Source organism: Aquarana catesbeiana, linkage group LG03 (assembly GCF_042186555.1).
Source record: "Aquarana catesbeiana isolate 2022-GZ linkage group LG03, ASM4218655v1, whole genome shotgun sequence".
NCBI lineage: Eukaryota > Metazoa > Chordata > Amphibia > Anura > Ranidae > Aquarana > Aquarana catesbeiana.
In genome coordinates, this window is record NC_133326.1 from 512821054 (window position 1) to 512841482 (window position 20429).

General features: G+C 44.0%; 1 protein-coding gene across 4 annotated transcripts in view; it reads left to right on the forward strand.

The window, feature by feature from the left end:
* The window catches only part of LARP1 (La ribonucleoprotein 1, translational regulator), a 90263-nt gene that overhangs the window by 34863 nt on the left and 34971 nt on the right, over positions 1-20429 (forward strand). For all 4 annotated transcript variants that reach the window (XM_073621151.1, XM_073621152.1, XM_073621153.1 and 1 more), the window contains exons 2-3: positions 13187-13248; positions 15856-15921. In XM_073621151.1, the coding sequence (XP_073477252.1) occupies positions 13187-13248; positions 15856-15921 (128 nt within the window). The remainder of the gene's footprint in view (positions 1-13186; positions 13249-15855; positions 15922-20429) is intronic.

Genomic DNA, 20429 nt, shown 5'->3' on the forward strand with positions numbered 1-20429 from the left:
GAAATGAGTGATTGTGGGAGGGAAAGTGTCAGAGTGAAATGATGGAAAGTGGGTGAGGAGGGTAAAAGTCTGCTTTTAAAGCCTAAGTTTAGTAAATGAAATGTGTACATGTCATCCTAAGGCAAAAAACTAGACCACATCTGCTATTTATAGTGTCATAAAAATTGCCAAAACCTAGTGCACCAAACAACTTTTGTCAAGGTAAACTTTCGTTAAAAAAATTTTCCCTAATGTTTATGCACTAAATACAGTAAAACCTTGAATCGCAAGCATACCGTATATACTCGCGTATAAGCCGAGGCACCTAATTTTTCCACAAAAAAACTTATTGACTCGAGTATAAGCCTAGGGTGAGAAATGCGTAGCTACTGTAAGTGGAAAAGAGGGTTAACAATGCCCATTTGCAACCTCTCCGTGCCCATTTCCATGCCTCACTGTGCCCATTTGCAGCCATAGGTCCCCCGAACTTCAAACTCTGTAGTTAAGGGTTCCTAGATGCCCCCTAGCTGCAGCCAAATTTTGGGGTCTCTGGACCCAAAGGGTCCTGAAATGACATTGCTGCAGGTGGACACAGTTGACCGACTTTGGGGCCCCGTATCTCGGGGCCACTTGGTGCTAGGAACCCCAGCTTTGGATATGTTGTAGTGCAGTGGGGTCCCAAATTCGGTTCGGAAAATGTCATTCTCTGCTGCAGAAAAGTGTTTGACTCGAGTATAAGCCGAGTTGGGCATTTTAGCACAAAAAAATGTGCTGAAAAACTCTGCTTATACTCTAGTATATACGGTAATTCATTCTGGAAACTTGTATATCAAAGCAAATTTCCCCATAAGAAATAATGGAAACCAGATGATTTGTTCCACAATTGCTTATTCATAAGTCCTTCAGTTAATAGTCCATATAAAAAGATGATAGCAATGTCATAAGTTGTGTAACCATAAAATGTCCATCCACAAATGGCAGCTTCCATAAGGGGATTAGAATCAAAATACAGCAGGAGCTACAGGGTATAAGAGGGGCTTCTAAGTCCAGCAATATGGATCTCACCGCTGTCGGTCTGCAATCGTGACCAGGAAGATTACCCTGCAGTGGAGCGCAGCGTGGAAGGGATGGCGTCGATGGCGGTGCCGAGGACTGTCTATGTGGACAGCTTTACATCGGATGCCTGCATACTTAGATGTGCCTGTTTGTTTTTTTTTTTTTTTTTTTTTTATCAACCATGTGAGTTGCTAAATGTTGTACCTTCATTAACTACCTCAATACAGGGCACTGGCACCCCCTTCCTGCCCAAGCCAATTTTCAGCTTTCAGCTGTTTAACCCTTTCATGACTAAGCCTATTTTTGAAATTTGGTGTTTACAAGTTAAAATCCATATTTTTTGCTAGAAAATTACTTATAACCCCCAAACATTATATATATATATATATATATATATATATATATATATATATATATATATATATATATATATATATATATATATATCAGAGAATAAAATGGAGATTGTTGCAATATTTTATATCACACGGTATTTGTGCAGCGGTGTTTTAAATGCAAATTTTTGGAAAAGGGACACTTTCATGAATTTTAAAAAATCCAAACAGTAAAGTTACCCCAATTTTATTTGTATAATGTGAAAGATGTTACGCCGAGTAAATAGATACCAAACATGTCATGCTTTATAATTGCACGCACTCGTGGAATGGCGACAAACTACGGTAGCTATGAATTTCCATAGGTGACGCTTTCAATTTTTATCACGGTTACCAGGTTAGAGTTACAGAGAAGGTCTAGGGCTAGAATTATTGCTCTCGCTCTGACGATCGCGGCGATACCTCACATGTGTGATTTGAACACCGTTTACATATGCGGGAGCGACTTCCGTATGCGTTTTCTTCGCTGCGCAAGCTTGCGGGGACGGAGGCGCTTTAAAAAAATTTTTATTTATTTTTATACTTAAATTGTGTTTTTTAAAAAAAATGTTTTTTTTACTTTTATTGCTGTCACAAGGAATGTAAACATCCCTTGTGACAGTAATAGGTGGTGACAGGTACTCTTTATGGAGGGATCCGGGGGTCCCTCCTCTGCACTTCAAAGTATTCAGATCGCCGAAAACGGCGATTCTGAATACTGTGTATTTTTTAAAAATTCGGCGCCATTGGCAGCCGAGTAAACGGGAAGTGACGTCATGACGTCGCTTCCGCGTTTACAATTAGAAGGCTGGAATGAAGCCATTCATGGCTTCGTTCCAGCCCGCCCACAGCCGCCGGAGGCAGCCGATTGGACACCGGGCCGCCCGATCGCACGGGAGGCCCGGTAAGAGCGGCAGGGGGGCGTCCCCTCCCGCTCCTCCGGAATAACAGCCAAGCGGCTTTTAGCTGCGGGCATCATCCCGGTGTAACCCCCGAAAGCCGAGTACGCACATCTGCGTACGGTCGGCGGGAAGGGGTTAAATGACAATTGCGCAGTCATGCTATACTGTACCCAAACATTATCCCCCCCCCACAAATAGAGCTATCTATTGGTAGTATTTGATCATCTCTGCGTTTTTTGTTTTTTGTTTTTTTTTTTTTTGTTTTTTGCTAAACAAATAAAGACCTGAAATTTTGAAGAAAAAAGTCTTTCTTTTGTTTGTTATAAAATTTTGTAAATAAGTTTTCTCCTTCACTGATGGGCACTGATAAGGCGACTCTGATGTGGCACTGACGGGCACTGGTAGGTGGCACTGATATGCGGCACTGGGCATTGATAGGTGGCACTGATGGGCACCCACGGGTGGCACTGAAAGGCTGCACTGCTGGGCGGCACTGGCATTTCCCTAGTGGTCTAGGGTGGCATACCTGGTGGTCCTGGGTGGGCATCCGAGGGGGGGGGGGGGCTGCGCTGATAAACAATCAGCACAGACCCCCCCCCCCCCCGTCAGGAGAGCAGCCGATCGGCTCTCCTCTACTCGCGTCTGTCAGACGCGAGTGAGGAAAAGCCAATCAATGGCTCTTCCTGTTTACATTGTGATCAGCCGTGATTGGACATGGCTGATCATGTGGTAAAGAGCCTCCGTTAGAGGCTCTTTACCGTGATCGGTGTAGCGGTGTGTCAGATCGACACACCACACATCGCTGCGATGCGTGCGAGATCGGTTGTTCTGGGAGACCGTCATATGACGTCCACCCAGAACGAGAGCTGCACCGCCCAGCCGTCATTTGACGGCGGGCGGAAAGCGGTTAAACGTAACCATATTGCTACACTTAGAAGCGCCTCCTTCTCTTATACTCAGTTGTGACGCTACTTGTATTTTAAGTCATCACTTGTTTATCAAGTCAAAATATATAAAAATTTTGCTTGTTTTAACCACTTCAATACTGGGCACTTTCGCCCCCTTCCTTCCCAGGCCAATTTTCAGCTTTCCTCACTCTTGCACTTTCAATAAGACTTGCACGGTCATGGAACACTGTACCCAAATGAAATTTTTATCTTTTGTTCAACCAAATAGAGCTTTATTTTGGTGGTATTCACAAATCAGTTTTTGTTTTTTTTGCGATATAAGCTTGATATCTACGTTGTTTTTAAAAGAGATCCAATTGAATCAAATTTGTCATAAATTTAAGCCAAAATGTATTCTGCTACATGTCTTTGGTAAAAAAATTCCCGTTAAGTGTATAGGTGGTTTGTGTGATCATGCCCAGATGTGCGCAAATTATCACGAACATATGTGTGCAGATGATCATTGGGATATATGATTTCACTGTTACATATGTGGGGCAGGTGTTTTTACTGTGTGGGGGGACAGTGTTTTGGGGACATTGTGATTCTACACTGCGGGGACACTGGGCCAGCGATCAGTGTGTAAAAAGCTGTAAAAAAAAAAAAACTGCTCATACTCACTGATCACCGGCTGGCAGCAGCGATCCCCTCCCCTCTCCTCTCCTCTCCTCACTGACAACTTCTGTGTGAGGAGAGCCGATCACCTAGCAACCAGCTCACTGTTTACATCACATGAGGGCTGTGATTGGACACAGTCGTCATGTAATCAGGAGGGCCAATCACAGAGCCCTCCTCCCGTTCGGGGATACACGGTGTCCGAGTGACACGAGCACATCGGGATTGCGCCGCTGCGAGGGCACGCGCGCATGATCCCCTTCCTGAGGGATGTTCTTGAACGTCCACTCAGGAGGAAGCTCTCACCCGGCCGTATTTGTGCAGTGTCCAGGTGGGAGGTGGTTAAATGCTTTCAAACCAAGGTTTTACTGTATTAAAATCTAGTTTTTAGTTTTCTGAATGAATACAAAGTGTTCTTTGTGGAGCGCATGAGCCACTGTCCCTCCTCTCCACCTTGTCCAATCAGAATATTTTGCATTCATTCAGAAAATGCAAAGCATTCTCTGAATTGCACCAATAAATCCTCCCAACCTTCTGTTAGATGGTGGCTACATTCTTTCTCCATGGTCCCACTCTGTAGGAATGAAGCCAGCCCTATCTTGCTCATTCCTGAGAGGGGCTTTGGGTTTTGTAGTGTGCATGACTGCACCTAGCATGCTCTGTTCGTTACAAACAGAAGTGAGAAGTTCAGGAGCTCACTGATGTTAAAAGGAGGCAGAAAAGCACAATTTCTTGAAAAATAGATTACAGAGCTATTAAGTAGTTGGATGTGTATGGATTGCTTTAGAGAATAAAAGATATGCAGTAAAACAATGGATTGCGAGTAACTTGGTCTGTGAGTGTTTTACAGGACGAGCACATTTTTAAAAATAAATTTTAACTTGATAAACAAGTGATGTCTTGATATGAGTAGCGTCACATCACAACTTGGTATAAAAGGGAGCAGAGGTGCCTCTAAGTGTAGCAATATGGTTGCATTTAATGAAGGTACAACCTTTAGCAACTCACATGGTTGATGATTAAAACAGGCACATCTAAGTATGCAGGCATCCCGGCATAAAGTTGTCCACATAGACCGTCTTCCATGTTGCGCTTCAAGCCTCGCTTTCAGATCGCTCTACTGCAGGGTAGTCTTCCCAGTCATGATTGCAGACTGACAGTGGTGAGAGCCGGCAGTTCGGAGGATGGTCTTTACCCCGGATGCCTGCATACTTAGATGTGCCCCCCCCCCCCCTTTTTTTTTTTTAATTTTTTTTTTTTTTTTTTTTATATCATCGGCCATGTGAGTTGCTAAATGTTGTTGTTGTTGTTGTTGTACCTTCATTAAAGGGTAAGTTCATCTTTTACAGAAAAATCTGTAAAGTGAACTTACACAGGTCCCCCTCCTCACCCCCTGCCTCGCTGACCTGGACTACAGTAGTCTCCTGTTCTGAGCCCCGGTATATTCTCGTCAGGGGTCCAGGGCTTGGAACTTAGAAAACCCCTCAGCATCCACGTGTCTCCCCAGCTGATAGGACGGGCTATGCGGCTTCTGATTTGGGCGGCGCCGCCCCATGTGACGGTGCTGACCAATTAGAATGCTCTGAAACGTACCTCCCGACGAGGTATGTTTTGGACATTCAGCTGAGGGGATTTCTAAGCCCCAGGGCTCAGAACGGGAGATGACCTGCTGCGGTCCAGGTCAGCGGGACCCGGGGGTGGAGGGGGTCTAGATTTTCCTTTAACCGCTTCCCGACCGCCTCATGCAGATATACTGCGGCAGAAGGGCACGTACAGGCAGATTAACGTACCTGTACATTGCCCTTTTAAGTGGCGGCTTGCGAGCATGCCCGCCGGGAGCTCCGTGAGTGTGATCGCGGGTCCCCAAGTCCGCGGGGATACCCGCGATCGTCTCACGGAGAGGAAGTACATGGAAATGATGTAAACAAGCATTTCCCCGTTCTGCCTGATGACACTGATGACGGCTCCCTGTAATCGGGAGCGGTGATCAGTGTCGTGTCACACACAGCCCCCCCCTCCCCCCCCAGTTAGAATCACTTCCTAGGACACACGTAACCCCTACAGCGCCCCCTAGTGGTTAACCCCTTCACTGCCAGTCACATTTACACAGTAATCAATGCATTTTTGATCGCTGTATAAATGTGAATGGTCCCAAAAGTGTCTGATCTGTCCGCCATAATGTTATAATAATCGCTGAACGCCGCCATTACTAGTAAAAGAAAATGTATTAATAAAAATGCCATAAAACTATCCCCTTATTTTGTAGACGCTATAACTTTTGAGCAAACCAAACACTTATTGTGATTTCTTTTTTTTTTTTTTTTTCTTTCCCAAAAACTATGTAGAACAATAAGTATCGGCCTAAACTGCCGCACTGTCTCCTGGGAGCTTAGTTTCAGGCTTCCCAAGATTCAGTGTGGAAACAATGATCATGCGCATGAACAAGCTGTGAATGAACAGCATTCACCGCATCCCGGAAATCGATGCTTGTGGGCTTCACATGCCCACAAGCAAGATGGAAACAGCCAGCATCACAGTTATTCTTCAGTACGAAAACAGAGGCGAAAATATTACACCCAAACTGAGTATTATTCTTGGATTAGCAAAGTGTCTCAATGACCTAAAAAAAAAGTTGCCGGACTCCCACTTTAAGTGGCTAAAGGTGAACTTGCACTTTAAATGTAACACTATTGCTACACATTAGAGGTGCCTCTCTTCTATGCTTTGTAGCTCCTGCTGGGTTTTGCTTCTAATCCCCTTGTGGAGGCTTCCATTTGTGGATGGACATCTTATGGTTTCACATTGCTATAATCTTTTTATATGGACTATAGACAGAAGGACTTATGAATAAATGGTTGTGAAGTGAATCATCTGAGTTTATTTCTTATGGGTAAATGTGCTTTGGATTACAAGCACATTTCCGGAACGAATTGTGCTCGCAATCCAAGGTTTTACTGTAATTTAATGTCCCTTTAGCCTAGCTTCACATTGGAGCGATTTGCATGCGATTTGAGAGATCAAGTCACAGCCTATTGGAGGCAATGGCACTGTTCCTATCAGTGCGACACAGGATTTTTTTTTTTTTTTTTTTACCCCAATTGCGACTTCTTTTAACAGACGTGTGCATGAAGCCACACAGATGTCCATCAAGTAGCACCTAAAATCATGCTGACCTTGATACTTTGAAATCACGCTACTTCAAGTGAAGTAGCACGATTTCAAAGTAGCATCGATGTGAACCAGGGCTTAGATCCTCATACTATGGTGTTGGTAAATTTAAAGCAGACTGTTTGGAGATTGTAATGTCCATGTTTAATGCATGTAGCCAACTTTGGTGTATCTTAACCCTAAACCAAAAATGTAATGTATTGCACCTTACCAGCTCCCTAAAGTTGGTGGCTGCCCTACATTCATTATATTTTCAAATGGTAATCCTGTGATTAGCCTACTACTTGTTCAGGGTGGCCGCTGCTACTATGCTGTATGAATTGAGGATGCCATTGGTTGTCACCTGGGCTGATCTTCTGATACGAACATGTTCTCTCCTCCATTATACAGGGGAATCGTCAATTTAACATAAGATGGCTAGGAAGGAAAATTCAGTGCAGCTCCCAGGACGTGACAAGGGAAATGCATTTCTGGCAAGAGCAACACACATTTTCTGCGTTGCTGAAAATGTCCTTAGCCTAAAAAAAGAAAACAAATGCAACCATTGCATCTAAGGCCCCTTTCACACTGGGGCGGTTTGCAGGCGTTATGGCGCTAAAAATAGCGCCTGCAAACCGCCCCTAAACAGCCTCCGCTGTTTGTTCAGTGTGAAAGCCCGAGGGCTTTCACACTGAAGCGGTGCGCTGGCAGGAGAAGAAAAAATCTCCTGCAAGCCGCATCTTTGGAGCGGTGAATTCATCGCTCCTGCCCATTGAAATCAATGGGACAGCGCGGCAATACCGCGGCTATAGTCGCGCTATACGAGTGGTTTTAATCCTTTTTCGTCCGCCAGCGGGGGGTTAAAACCGCACCGCTAGTGGCTGAATACCGCAGTAAAACAGCGCTAAAAATAGCGCTGTTTTACTGCCGACGCCCCCTACCGCCCCAGTGTGAAAGGGGCCTAAAGGACTTATGAGCTTCAATATGTTACATTTCTGTTTAGCTTAATACCCTTTAGACTAGGTTCACACCTTTTTTGTGTCTGTTTTTCATGAAGGGTTTTTGTGCACTGCCGTTAAAGTAGATTGGGATAAAAAAAACAACATGGTAGTGGTGGTAGAATCGCTTTAGACACAAGGAAAGATGTGCTAATGCGTAGTGGGGTTTTTTTTTTTTTTTTTATTTGGAGGAATTTTAAAACTGTGTAGATTGTGTAAACTGCTCTAGACAATAGCTTAATTTGCATTTTCAGCAATACCTTGCTAACCTTTGATGTGCTGGCCATTTTGTTTTAAATGATCAGGCTTGTTCAGTAAGCTATGACTTCAGTAAACTGAAATCTGGGCCTAGCAGTTGCTGCTATTTGCAGGACGCCATTGAATAATCCCTTTTCTGAAGATGCTTTCTTGACAAACCTGTATTTGCGTGGTGAAGGAAGGAATGGGGCTTTTGTTGGGGTTTTTAAAAAATGTGGGGCAATACTGTGTAAATAGCACATCGTATAGCATTTTGTTGGACTGTAATGCTAATAGCTTGCTGAGCCATAGCTAACATTTCATTTTGACTGCAAAGCCAGTTCACCGTTAACTAACCGTAGAAATGTTGATACGATCTCCTTGCCTGATATGTATAGACTATATTATCACCTTCTCTTGAATTTTTTTGCAGCCATTTATTAATACATCATTTAAATGTATTTTTTAGAGTCAGGCGGTGTAAGTGCCTGAATTTGACTTGGTATCCGCTTCTTGTGATCCCTGTACAGCAGTACAAGGATCCAGTCTGTTATGCTGCAGTGCAGGAGAATTACAGATGAGCTTATCAGTCTGCTGCTTATCCCCTTACTGTCCAGTCAGATTGAAGAGAGACACTGGCATGTAAAGCCCCGAATGGTCTTGCTGGAAAACCAGCATTTGATTAGTAATTTCAGCCAGTGGCTGCAAGTGCTTAGCAGTGTATTCTGGTGGGGGGGATTCCCCGCTGTCAGAATACAGTAGCACAGTGGGAGATATCCTTGCATAACACACCATTGTGTTGATGTGGAGATCTGTTGGTTATTTCGTTCAACCTGCTGTGCCAGATATGACTGCGTGGCAGAGCTGTGTAAATATCAGGACTAGATGGACAGATACAAATTATTTGGCAGGTAACACTCCTCTGTATGCATTTTAGTCATAAACATTTACATGCTTAATGCAGAAAATATTTTCAAATTCGGACTACGGATTTCTACTTTGAGTTGCAGACCTGAACGTAGCAAAAAAAAAAAAAAAAAGTATAACACTGCTGTTCAAATGTGTCCATGCAATACAATGCTGCTGCCTGCAGAGTCGTATAAAATTGTATGGAATACGGATCTGAATCCATAGACTATGTGCATAAATGCTTAAGGCCTCATGCACACTGGACTTTTTTTGCAGCTATTTCTATGGGCATCAGGCATTTTTTTTTTTCCACCCCTGCCTCTAAACTTCCCTACATGTTAGCCTATGTGTCCATGCACACATAGGGGGGATTTACTAAAACTGGAGCACACAGAATCTGGCACAGCTCTGCATAATAGCCAATCAGCTTCCAGGTTTTATTGTCAAAGCCTAATTGAACAAGCTCAGGTTAGAAGCTGATTGGTTACCATGCACAGCTGCACCAGATACTGTGTGCACCAGTTTTAGTAAATATCCTCTATAAGCTTCTAGCAGCATTTAGTGGCAGGGGCTTTTAGGCCCCTTTCACACGGGTGGACTGTTTAGGTCCGCCTAAAAAACGGACAGGCGGACCTGAATGGACGCTCCATACAGGTCTATGGAGCGATGGATGTCAGCGGTGACATGTCTGCTGACATCTGACCTGATCCGCTAAAGTGTGACGGAGGAAAACCCTACTTTTCCGATCGTATGAAAACGGACTCTACCGTCCGTCTTCATCCGATCCCCCATAGAGGAGAGCGCCGCTCTCACAGGTCGGTCCCTGCACAGTGTGCAGAGACAGACCTGTCAGCTGCCTGCTCAGCGAGGATCGACGGAGCCATCCCCCGCTGAGCAAAGCGGAGCCCGTACACGGACACGTCCGTGTGAAAGGGCCCTTAGAGGCAGAAGAAAAACCTCACCGCCAGTGCGTCCAGGAGAAGGAGAGTTTTGACAGAAAAATTGTTTCATGATTGTAAACACTTCTAAAGGTGTGTTAACGCTAGGCCTTCTTGGTGTTCATTTCAGTGACCAGAATAAATGATTAGCGTTGGCCAATTTTACAAGCGTCAGGTGTTTTTTCTGCCAAAACGCTGCTACCAGGATGAAAGGCTTCTAGGAGAGTTTGCAAATGTTCTGTGTGCAGGAGGCCTAAGAGAGCTTGTTCACATTGAATAGGCCATAACAAGTCTTCAACACACACAAAAAAAAATGTGTTCAGATTTGTTTATACTGTGTATGCAAATTGGATAGAGCGTAGATGTTGATGCTTGTTCTATACATATATAGGTGAAGCCTGTCTTAGACATTTATGCCTATTTTTTAAGCCTACTCACATTTGATTAATACAATTTATTCCTACTATGAATGTATCCCATGTGTATGCTTTTGGTGTTACACAAAGAGTACTTGACTGCAGATCATTTTTCTGCAGCTTATTTTAATATTACTGAAATGTATTGTTGCATGTATTTTAAGAACATATCAATGCTAGTGCATTTTGAGGTGTGATTAAAAAATATCCTGCTTGGAGCATCTGTTATGCAGGTTTCATCAGAACATTCCAAACATCGTAACACATGTAAAACGCCACCTAGAGTAATGCATAGAAAACTCAATGTGCTTATACCACATGGCATGTAAATTGCTGGTGTAAACCAGTCTTTAATCCTTGTTAGACCTTCGTCTTCTTTTTTTTTTTTTTTTTTTTTTCTCAATTAGTACAGAAAAATGTGGTATATTTTAAACATAAGTAGTTGTTTTTAGTACTCAGATTTAAACATTTAGTGCCAGGTCTCATTTTTAAAGTGTCTAATTTTGAAAAGTAACTTGCTGTATCTTCTCTTATTCCAGCAAATCTTTGTCTTGCACCCTAGGGCCCCTTTCACACGATGGGCCTGCAAAGATCCGCCTGTCCATTTTTCAGGTGGATCTGAGCGGGCCACCCATTGACTTGTATGGGCAGGTGGATGTTGGAGGAGATGTGTCCACTGACATCTGCCTGCCATCCGATCCGCTGGAAAAAACAGATGGCGATACGCTTGCCATACGTCCAGAGGATCGGATGAAAACGGTGGGGCTCTGACAGGGTCAGTCCCTGCACAGTTAACAGAGACGGACTGGTCATCCGCCTGCTCAGCGGGGATCAACGGAGCGATTTTTCCACCGCTGAGCGGATCCGCCCCATGTGCAAGGGGCCTTAAAGAGGCTGTAAACCTTTGTGGAAGTTGTACCCATAGGTAAGCCTAGAATAGGGCTTACTTATAGGTACTGTAAATATCTCCTAAACGTGCGCCATTTAGGAGATGCCCCCCTGTGCTGTTTCTTCATGAGTGAGTGCCGTGGCTGACTGCTCCTGTGTGGGAGTGACATCATGCAGCTCCGGCCAGTCACAGAGCCCTGGAAGGAAGAGGAGTAAACATGGATGCGACCTGCAACGGGGACGGCGCGGTGTCACATAATGTGCTAGTATGCGATGCATACTAGCACATTGTGCTTTTACTTTGCAGGGGCAAAGGAAGGAAGTAAAATCCATTGGGTTTTACTTCCTCTTTAAGCACCATCTACTACCTGAAATTTGCCAGATATGATCTGTGATGCTAATGAGTCAGCTCACATGTCGTTTTTTTAACAGTTAAAGCCAAACTCCAGGCTGCTGAAAAGCATATCCATGTAGGTTCCCACTTGCACGCCATAGATTAAATGCTCATTTAGCTGGGGGGGAAGAAATTAGTACAAATATCTAACTTATTCCTCGCTCTCCAGTAGCCGATACTTTCCTCCGCTGTCTGATGCTCCGGAATGTGGGTGGGCCCTTGCCTTCCTCTGTGTAATGCAGAACTGGTGGTCGTGCATGGAATAAGGTGATGTCTGAGAGCTGTGACGGCCAGGAAGAGAAGTAAGGCATCTTTGGGGGACTTGAAACGCAGAGGAGGAAGCCTGTGGGATTGAGGAATAAGGTAAATATTCATAACCTATTCCTTTCCATCCCAGCAGCCCAGAGCAGAGGTTCAAGTGTGTGCAGAACTTGCACAGAATGCTTGATGAGATCAATGTCCTTCTAAATGACTGGACTTTTCTCATTTCCTGCATTTTCATCCATTGTGCAATGCTGGCAGCATTTTTGTTCATTTAACACAAGCTTATCAGTGATCGAGATGAATGGAACAGCGTAAACGCATTTTACATGCATTTTAATACTAAACTTACCTTATCTTGCCGGAAAGGCAAGCCAAGCCCATATGTTTCCACATCTATGAAAGCTGTGCTATCAACATGCACACAATGGAGGCACACAGGACTAGAGTGCTAGGCCTGAAGCCTGCATCTTCCAAAGTGCACTAAAACCTTGAGTCAAGAATGACCCTCAGCATCTGCTCCCTTCACAGCAGTGTATGTATTACTGAGGTAAAGGTGTGCTGTAAAAAGAGAATTTAATGTCTTTAGCATCCTGTTATGTTTGTAACTTTCTGATCTTAAAAAATGGCTGCTTAGAAGTAGGTTGTCATGACAAAGTATTGACACAAAAGCAACCAGAACTATTTTTTAGATTACAGGATTGGCTTTTTTCAATTTGATCATATATCTGACATAGTTTAAAATATTGATTTCTGTTTCTGCCGAAATAGGTATGTGTCGGAAGAGAGGAAAAGTTGATTGCCAATGATCTCTGGGCAATGCTTTTTCATTTTCCAAGCTACTCAAAGGATAAGTTAACACAGATGTCAAATAAGTATGCTAGGCCATGTTGGGTGGGAAGAGCCATTCAGAAAGCTTATAAGACTGTGTTCATTACCTGGTTCATTAACTGACCAGTTCTAGAAAAAAAAGGTTGGTTCTGGTTGTTATGATTAAAGCAAACATGTTTCCGCTCTGCAATTTGTTGCTCTAATGCTTTATATTTTGTTAGTCATTGACTTTCCTTCTGATAACCTAATTATGATTCCTGTTTTTAATGTGGTATTTTCCCCCCACCTCTGCAGACCCTCCAATCCCCACCAAGGTGGTGAAGGCTGGTATACCCCGAACAAGACGAGGTAGCAAGGTAATGTCCTGACCACGATAATATGTTTTTACAGTTAAAAATTGAAAATTAGGTCTCGAGTAGCTCAGTGTTGTGTTTTTTTTTGTTTTTTTTTTGTTTTTTTTTGTTTTTTTTGTTTTTTTTTTTCTTTCCATTCAGGCATTACCGTACTTCCTAAATTCACTTTTTTTTTTAATAGTAATTTGATCCTTAAGTCTGGTACACACCTCGCGGGCTGAATGAAAAAAGCCCCGAAGAGCTCTGGAAGAACTGCCGTACTAACTATCCGATGTTAGTACAGTGATCTCCCCTTGCTGAGCTATTGTGTTCTGCTGGGGGGGGGGGGGCCACCCCCCTGTCAGAACACACTGGTCAGCACGCTCAGCCACTGGCCGATCAGCAGACCTTTTTCGGTCATGCCCCTTCGGACCGGTGGTTGTACACATGGGCCAAATGTCGGCCGGCTTCTATTGAACCAGCAGATGCCGCCCGATATTCGGCCTGTGTGCACAGCCCTTAAAAACACCCTTGTTGCTACCTGAAAGTTTGTATTAATACAAAATAGGAGCTCTAAGGAGTGTTTCAAAGCCTACAGTCAGATTGAAACCTGCCTTTTTGAAGTTGGCTTGTAATTGGTGCAGAAAACAAGGGGAGAAAAGGTAATACAATACCAGATTTGACAAGTACACCCCCAGAGGTCTATATAAGAACTAGTGGTATGGCTTTAACACACCCATACCGCCATTTAAAAAATAAATTGATACATTTCTGCATATTAAGCACCGTGGTGTGCTTTATAAATGAGTTACACTTCACAACTAAACAAGCATGATAAAAAAAATAGACGTTAATGGGGGGCAAAAATAAAAGCTGGTAGAGAGCCCAGTAATATGACCTGATAGTCCCACGGCTGACTCCTCCAGTCATGAAGTTCTCTCTGCTTAAAGCGGAGGTTTGCTGAAAAAAAAAATTAAAAGCCAGCAGCTACAAATACTGCAGCTGCTGACTTTTAATATATGGACACTTACCTGTCCAGGGAGCCCACGATGTCGGCAGCCGAAGCCGATCCGTTCTTCGGCGCTCGGCTGCTGCCGCTGCCGCCATCCTCGGTAAGGGAATAAGGAAGTGAAGCTGTGCGGCTTCACTTCCTAGCCCCCTACTGCGCATGCACGAGTTGCGCTGCGCGTCCTCTCGGGTCCCTGCTGTATTCTGTGTCTCACAGAATACAGCGGTGGGGGAGGACAGAGTAGGCGGCGGAAGTGGCGTAGATCACCGTGGTGATCTATGCCAGGAGGTGGGAGCAAATACCTGTATTAGAGAGGTATCTGCTCCCTCCTCCCCCCCCTGAAAGGTGCCAAATGTGACACCGGAGGGGGGGGGGGAATCCAAAAAGTGGAAGTTCCATTTTTGGGTGGAACTTCACTTTAAGCATTAATCCTTAGGATAAAGCTGTATGCAGTAGCACTACGATGTATAACACAGAGCAAAATCCATTCTCCTTTATGAATGGACCTTTACTGTAATCTGTATATGTGCTTATTTTCAGGGTCTTTTACAGAACTGTTTTAAGAGAACCTGTACTTTTCCCATTGAGTGCAATTTAAATAGATTAATTTATTGAGAGAGTGAGGAGCAGATGCTTTCTTTCCACTCACTTCCCCATAGGCCAGAACAAAAAAAGCAGACACATGACAACCTCTCTCCAGCTTTCCTATAATGTAGTACTTGGTCCCTGAGCAAGTCAATCATCGGCCCCTAAGGGCCATGTTACACGGGCATCAGTAAGAGGCTAGTGAGGGAGATTTGGCAGCTTTCTTTGCGAGCAAGGGAGCGATTTCAGAGATAAGTGGAAGGCTCTCCCACGTGACTCTGCCGCTAGTGACCCATCACCAATGGCAGAGCTTATGCCCCTGTGACATTAACCTAACACTGTCACATGGTGCTTAATCCTGTGTAGTCCTGAATGTTGAAACATACATAGCAATTTTTGTTTGGGAAACTAATGGCCGAAATAGCTTTTGTAAAAGAAACAAAGTAATAGCCACCAATGGACCAAGCGTTAAAGATAGCATAAGCATGTCATGACACCTTAGCTTAGAGGTGTACGCCTCAGGGTGTCATGACGTGCGAATAGAAATACCTTTTCAGTTAACTACACGTTTTTGGACTGCTGTGGAAACAATGGTTTTACTGATCAGCCAAAAAACACAGCTAGATGCATCTATTGCAGTGGTGTGAGAGAGATTGAACTCCAAGTGTTGCCCCAATTTCTTTTTCTTCATTCACCCTTGCTGGTTTTGGCCCTGTTAACGAGCAGTGTGAATAATGGTACTGTTCATACAGTTAACACATTTTCCTGTAGTGAACAAAGGAGCAACTACGTGCAATTTTGCCAGATTTAGTAGGAAATATTTTATCTGATGTAAATATATGTGCACTAATGAAGCAAAAACAAAAAAAATTCTGAAAAAGCTGAAGTATAAACATTGCTGCACACTTCTACTTGCTAATATAACTTGCAGATAAAAGCTTTTAATGTGAATGAAGCCTTCCTCTGCCAACTCTTGGCACTGGGTGTATCAGCGTTTTTTAAATTAAATGGTCTGTTACTTTTTCTTTTATCTACAGGTTGGAGACTTTGGTGATGCCACCAATTGGCCGACCCCGGGAGAGATTGCTCATAAAAGCACGCCGGTAAGAAAACAGATTGCCTTCCCACATTCTAACTAATGTACAGTACCGTTGTCTATGTGCATGTTGCTATTTTAGTTTTTTGCTTTGTCTGTTTAAATTGAAACAGTTGGTCAGAAATCAATTAAAGGTCCGTAACATGTTTCTAAGTTCAGTAAGATATAGCAACTAATTGGACATCTTTTTAACTCATTTTTTTCTAGGACCACTCATTTATTAGTCTGCATAGTTCTGGCTTTATAGTTGTATGGTTTTGACAAATGTTGCAGTCATTTGGAAAACATTGACATATTTACGTAAGACTTTACCAGTAGAGCTTACATTTTAATGACCCTTGTGGGCATTCAAGCTCAATGCAGGCAGTGGAATATTGGTTGAACAAGACCACAATGCCTAACCTCTAAACTCTCAAAACCCCCCCCCCCCCCAGCTAAAGTTCTATTGGGTTTAACAGAATTCTAGATACAGCCATTAGAATCTGGAAAGACTAAAGCAGGTTTTACACGTATTGAATTTCAGCAGGAAGCGGACGAGCTTCAATGTGTCCCCCTCCTTTAAAGAAGCCAGTTATCAGACCGGCTTCTGACAAATGGTCCTGCTGGGAAAATCAGCATTCGATCAGCAGCTGCAGCACTGATCTGTGTATTGTGACAGGTGGGAGTCCACTGTCGGAATACAATCGTTTTTATCCTGGTGGCTGAACAAAAACTCTCCATGCATACCCAGTTCTTAGTCTCTGCTCAGAACAGAAGTGAATAAATTAAAAAAAATACCGTTCTTATGTCTGTCTTATGTAACTTGGCTAATGGTGAAAGGGGGGCCATCGAGATAGATGCTATGCTGCTGCCTCGAACAGACTGCATTGACAATGAGAAGCATAGGAAGTGTAGAAAATAAGAAAATGAGAGAAACCAATGAGGATTGCAAGAGATTTGTGCCTTAGTCCTTTTAGAAATCCTCCAGCCCCCTAAGTGCATCCAACTAGGACCAAATACTTTTACCCCTGATTTGATGATCTTCAGTGTGTAGTCCCACTGAGAACCAATACAGCCTTTCTCTCAAAAAAGTCAGCTTCGTAGAACACCTGTACTGCTACCCCATTGATTACCAAGGGAATGCTGTACTTTGAACGCCTGTTGGGGTTTTCAGTAGAAATACAGAACAGCTCCAAATGTTTCTGCACAGTGAAGTTTATTGGATCAGGGCTTAAGGAGGTGATTATTTGTCTTTAGTGGGAGGATGCATTTAGGGGGTACAGGAAATTTATTAAAGGACTACAGTTGTCCTTTTAAGACCCTCCAACTGTATCCTGTTGTTCAGAGACGGTCTTAAAAGAGAAGTATGGGTTCTTTTTTTTTTTTTTTTTTTTTTAGATTCATGCTTACCTTGGTGGATGGAGCATCAGACCGATGCTGCAGCTGTCCCCCGCCGTCTCTGCACTGAGGACCGAGCCACTGAACATCGCCGATGGCTCGGTTCTCGCAGATCCCAGAGGGGATCCTCTCTGCTCCTCCATGCTCACTGGAGCGCTAAGCTGCGGAGGGGCGGGAAGAGGCAGTCTCAGCGGCTCCCTGAGACTGCCATCAATCAAGGCAGCTGGTGGATCCAGACCTGGAAGTCGGGGTGACGCGCTGCCTCGACTGATGGCTGTGAGGTCAGTGGAGAGCTGACTTCAGACCACTCTCCTCTGAAAACGGGTCACAGGAGTGCAAAACGAATTGCACTTCTGTGACCCAGAGGAGAAGCCCAGCCTAAAAAGCTCAGGCTAGACTTCTCCTTTAATTTGTTGCAACTGTGCAGTTTTTTATCCTTTTATATTTGGTCATGGGCTTGACATGTAGTGTTGGCAACAGGTCCAATTTTAATGCCAGTGTGTGCAGCCAGTGACCCTGGGCATTTCTGGTAAAGCTGCTCAATGTGAGCATTGCGCCTCGACAGGCAGTTGGTCTGAATAGTAGAGCATGCTGGAAAACTTCTAGGTACATGTGCATTAATCCAGTGTTTTGGGTTCACTAAATCTGATATTCCATTTTTAATTTGCAATAGAGTATAAAAAAGCAAACTTGTAGCACTATTAAAAGGCCGCAAGTCAGATTTTCTGGTTGAAGATCATTGCAGACAGAGAAGAATTGTTACTATGTGTTGCTCAGTTACGTGTGTGCGCATACAAGAGATCCAATGCATTAATAATGTGTGTGCCAATGGGGCCAGTGTGCATCAGTTAAATGTGTGCGCACAGGGGATGCTATGCATCAGTTACGTGGGTGCCGTTTCTGTGCTTGCTGGTACCTTCACTGAAGCTTTCCAGACAGATTATAGGATCTTCAGAGGGAACACGATTTTGCTGTCCTGCAATAAGTGGCATTTTTGTAATTCTGCATGTGCATGCAGTTATGTACGGCACTTGGTCTCCATTGTCAGGGCTGGGTATCAGAATTGTGCTTTGGGATGTGGAATGCACCAGGAGTACACAAAATGTTCCATGCAGAGAAGAGCTCCTGTGTAGCTGTGAGACCAGGAATAGCACACAGGGTCCCCCGCAAGCAGGATTTCCATTTAGGGCTGCCCTCCTTCTGCCAGGTCCGTCACTGGCTTTCTCTATTCTGGGACTGCCAGACGCCCGTGCAGCCGGCAGCACTGCTCTGTGTGATGGCTTCACCTCTTCGTTTATTTTTAGGCTCCTGGGGTAGAGTAGCCTAGCTTGGCACATGTGCAGGTTTCGGATTTCATTAGCTCTTTGAGGACACAGGTAAGGGAGATGTGTGGACATTTGCTTCGAAAGAGAAAATCTGTCTTTTAAACTGTTAACCTTAATTTACAGAGCTGGTGTTGCTCGGCTGCTGAGGTGCATGTCGAGTTTCATTTCGCCACTTTAATATCATTCTTGTGCTGGTTGTGTTTTTATTGTCCCAGCTTAAGCTTGGTGACACTGGGCTTTTTATCTTGAGGTTAATCTGCAGATTATGCATCCTCTTACCTCTAGGACTAGGTGGATTATTGGGCCAGGCTGCAATGTAGAAACGGGTATTTTCAGGAATGAGTTCACCTCTGCTGGATTCACTCTGTAGAATGGCTTGTTGCTGTGGCCCTAATTAGGAGCAGTGTACAATGATTTTTTTCAGTGGTGATATTGCCAATTAGGCTCGGTTCACACTGGGGCGACTTGGGATCCGACTTGTACGCCCTCAAGTCGCCCCAAGTCGCCCCAAGTCGCTTAGCATTTAGATTACAATTGTAGTGAATTGAACCGTCTTAACTGACACTACTGAAGTCGCTCCGACTTCAAAAAAGGTTCCTGTACTACTTCTATCCGACTTGTAGGCGACTTGTACCCATTCAACTCAATGTAAGTCGCCTGCAAGTCGGATCTCTCAAGCGACTTTGCAGAGAAAACCCCTCCCTCCCCCCTCCCTCCCAGAGAGGTGATTGGCCACAGGCGAAGTCGCCTGTCATGGAGGCGACTTCAAGTCGCCTCGTAATTTGCCGAAGTCGCGCTGAAGTCGCGCTGAAGCCGCGTTGAAGTCGCGGTACAAAGTCGCGCTAAAGTCGTGTTGCCCATGTGTGAACCGACCCTAAGTCTAAATGGAAGTATTTAGCAATATTTTAATACACAATTTTTTTGTTTTTTAAATGCTCCCACTGAAAATATACTTAAGTGTCCCTGAGCGAGGTTCTTGAGCTATATTTGCACATTTACTTATGTTGGATCATGACCCAGCTCCATGCCAGTCTTAGGGTTCATTCACATAGGCACAGAAATCTGTACAGCATTATGAGGCATTTGTTTTGCACCCAGAAGTGATAGGTGTTGTGTATAGCCGCCTGTACAAATCAATGACAGCTGGACACTGGTAACCACATTTACATACTTGCATAAACAAGCGTCTTTCACACTGTTTGAACCTCTGTACCTGTATGAATGAGGCCTCAGTCACCTGACCCCCAACTTGCTAGAGTGGCCGCCTGTCAAAATTCTCAGACAGGCCTGCATGTGCACTGTACATTCATTGATCCCTATGGACTCCTGGGTATGAGCTTTTACCTGGTCCTTAAAAATGAAAGGACTTGCAGAAAACATTCACAGGCCTGGCAAGGAATAGCTTATAGAAGCAGTCAGGTGATCTTGTCAGATAAATTCCACTGGATCTGGGGGCAGGTGTGTTAAGCTAGCCATGCATGGGTCCTCTTCAGTGGGTTGAACGAAAAAAAATTTAGACTGATTCGCCACATCTATTTGAGGTGGATGCGGAAATCCTCCCCACTGCATTATTTTATTCTGACAGCGGGGACTCTGCTGTCAGAATACACTGATCAGCCTTGCAGTCCAAGGCCAGCTTAAAACTTGGGAAGGGGATGGTGTTGCTCAAAGTGCAATGAAAGTGGAAGCTCATCCCGAATGGTTTCTAGTTTTGGAAAGAAGAGGGACAGGTTAAAGTGGTTCTAAACTCCAAAAGGTTTTTAATATTAATGCATTCGCTGCATTAAAGCAGAACTCCAGCCAAAAATCATTT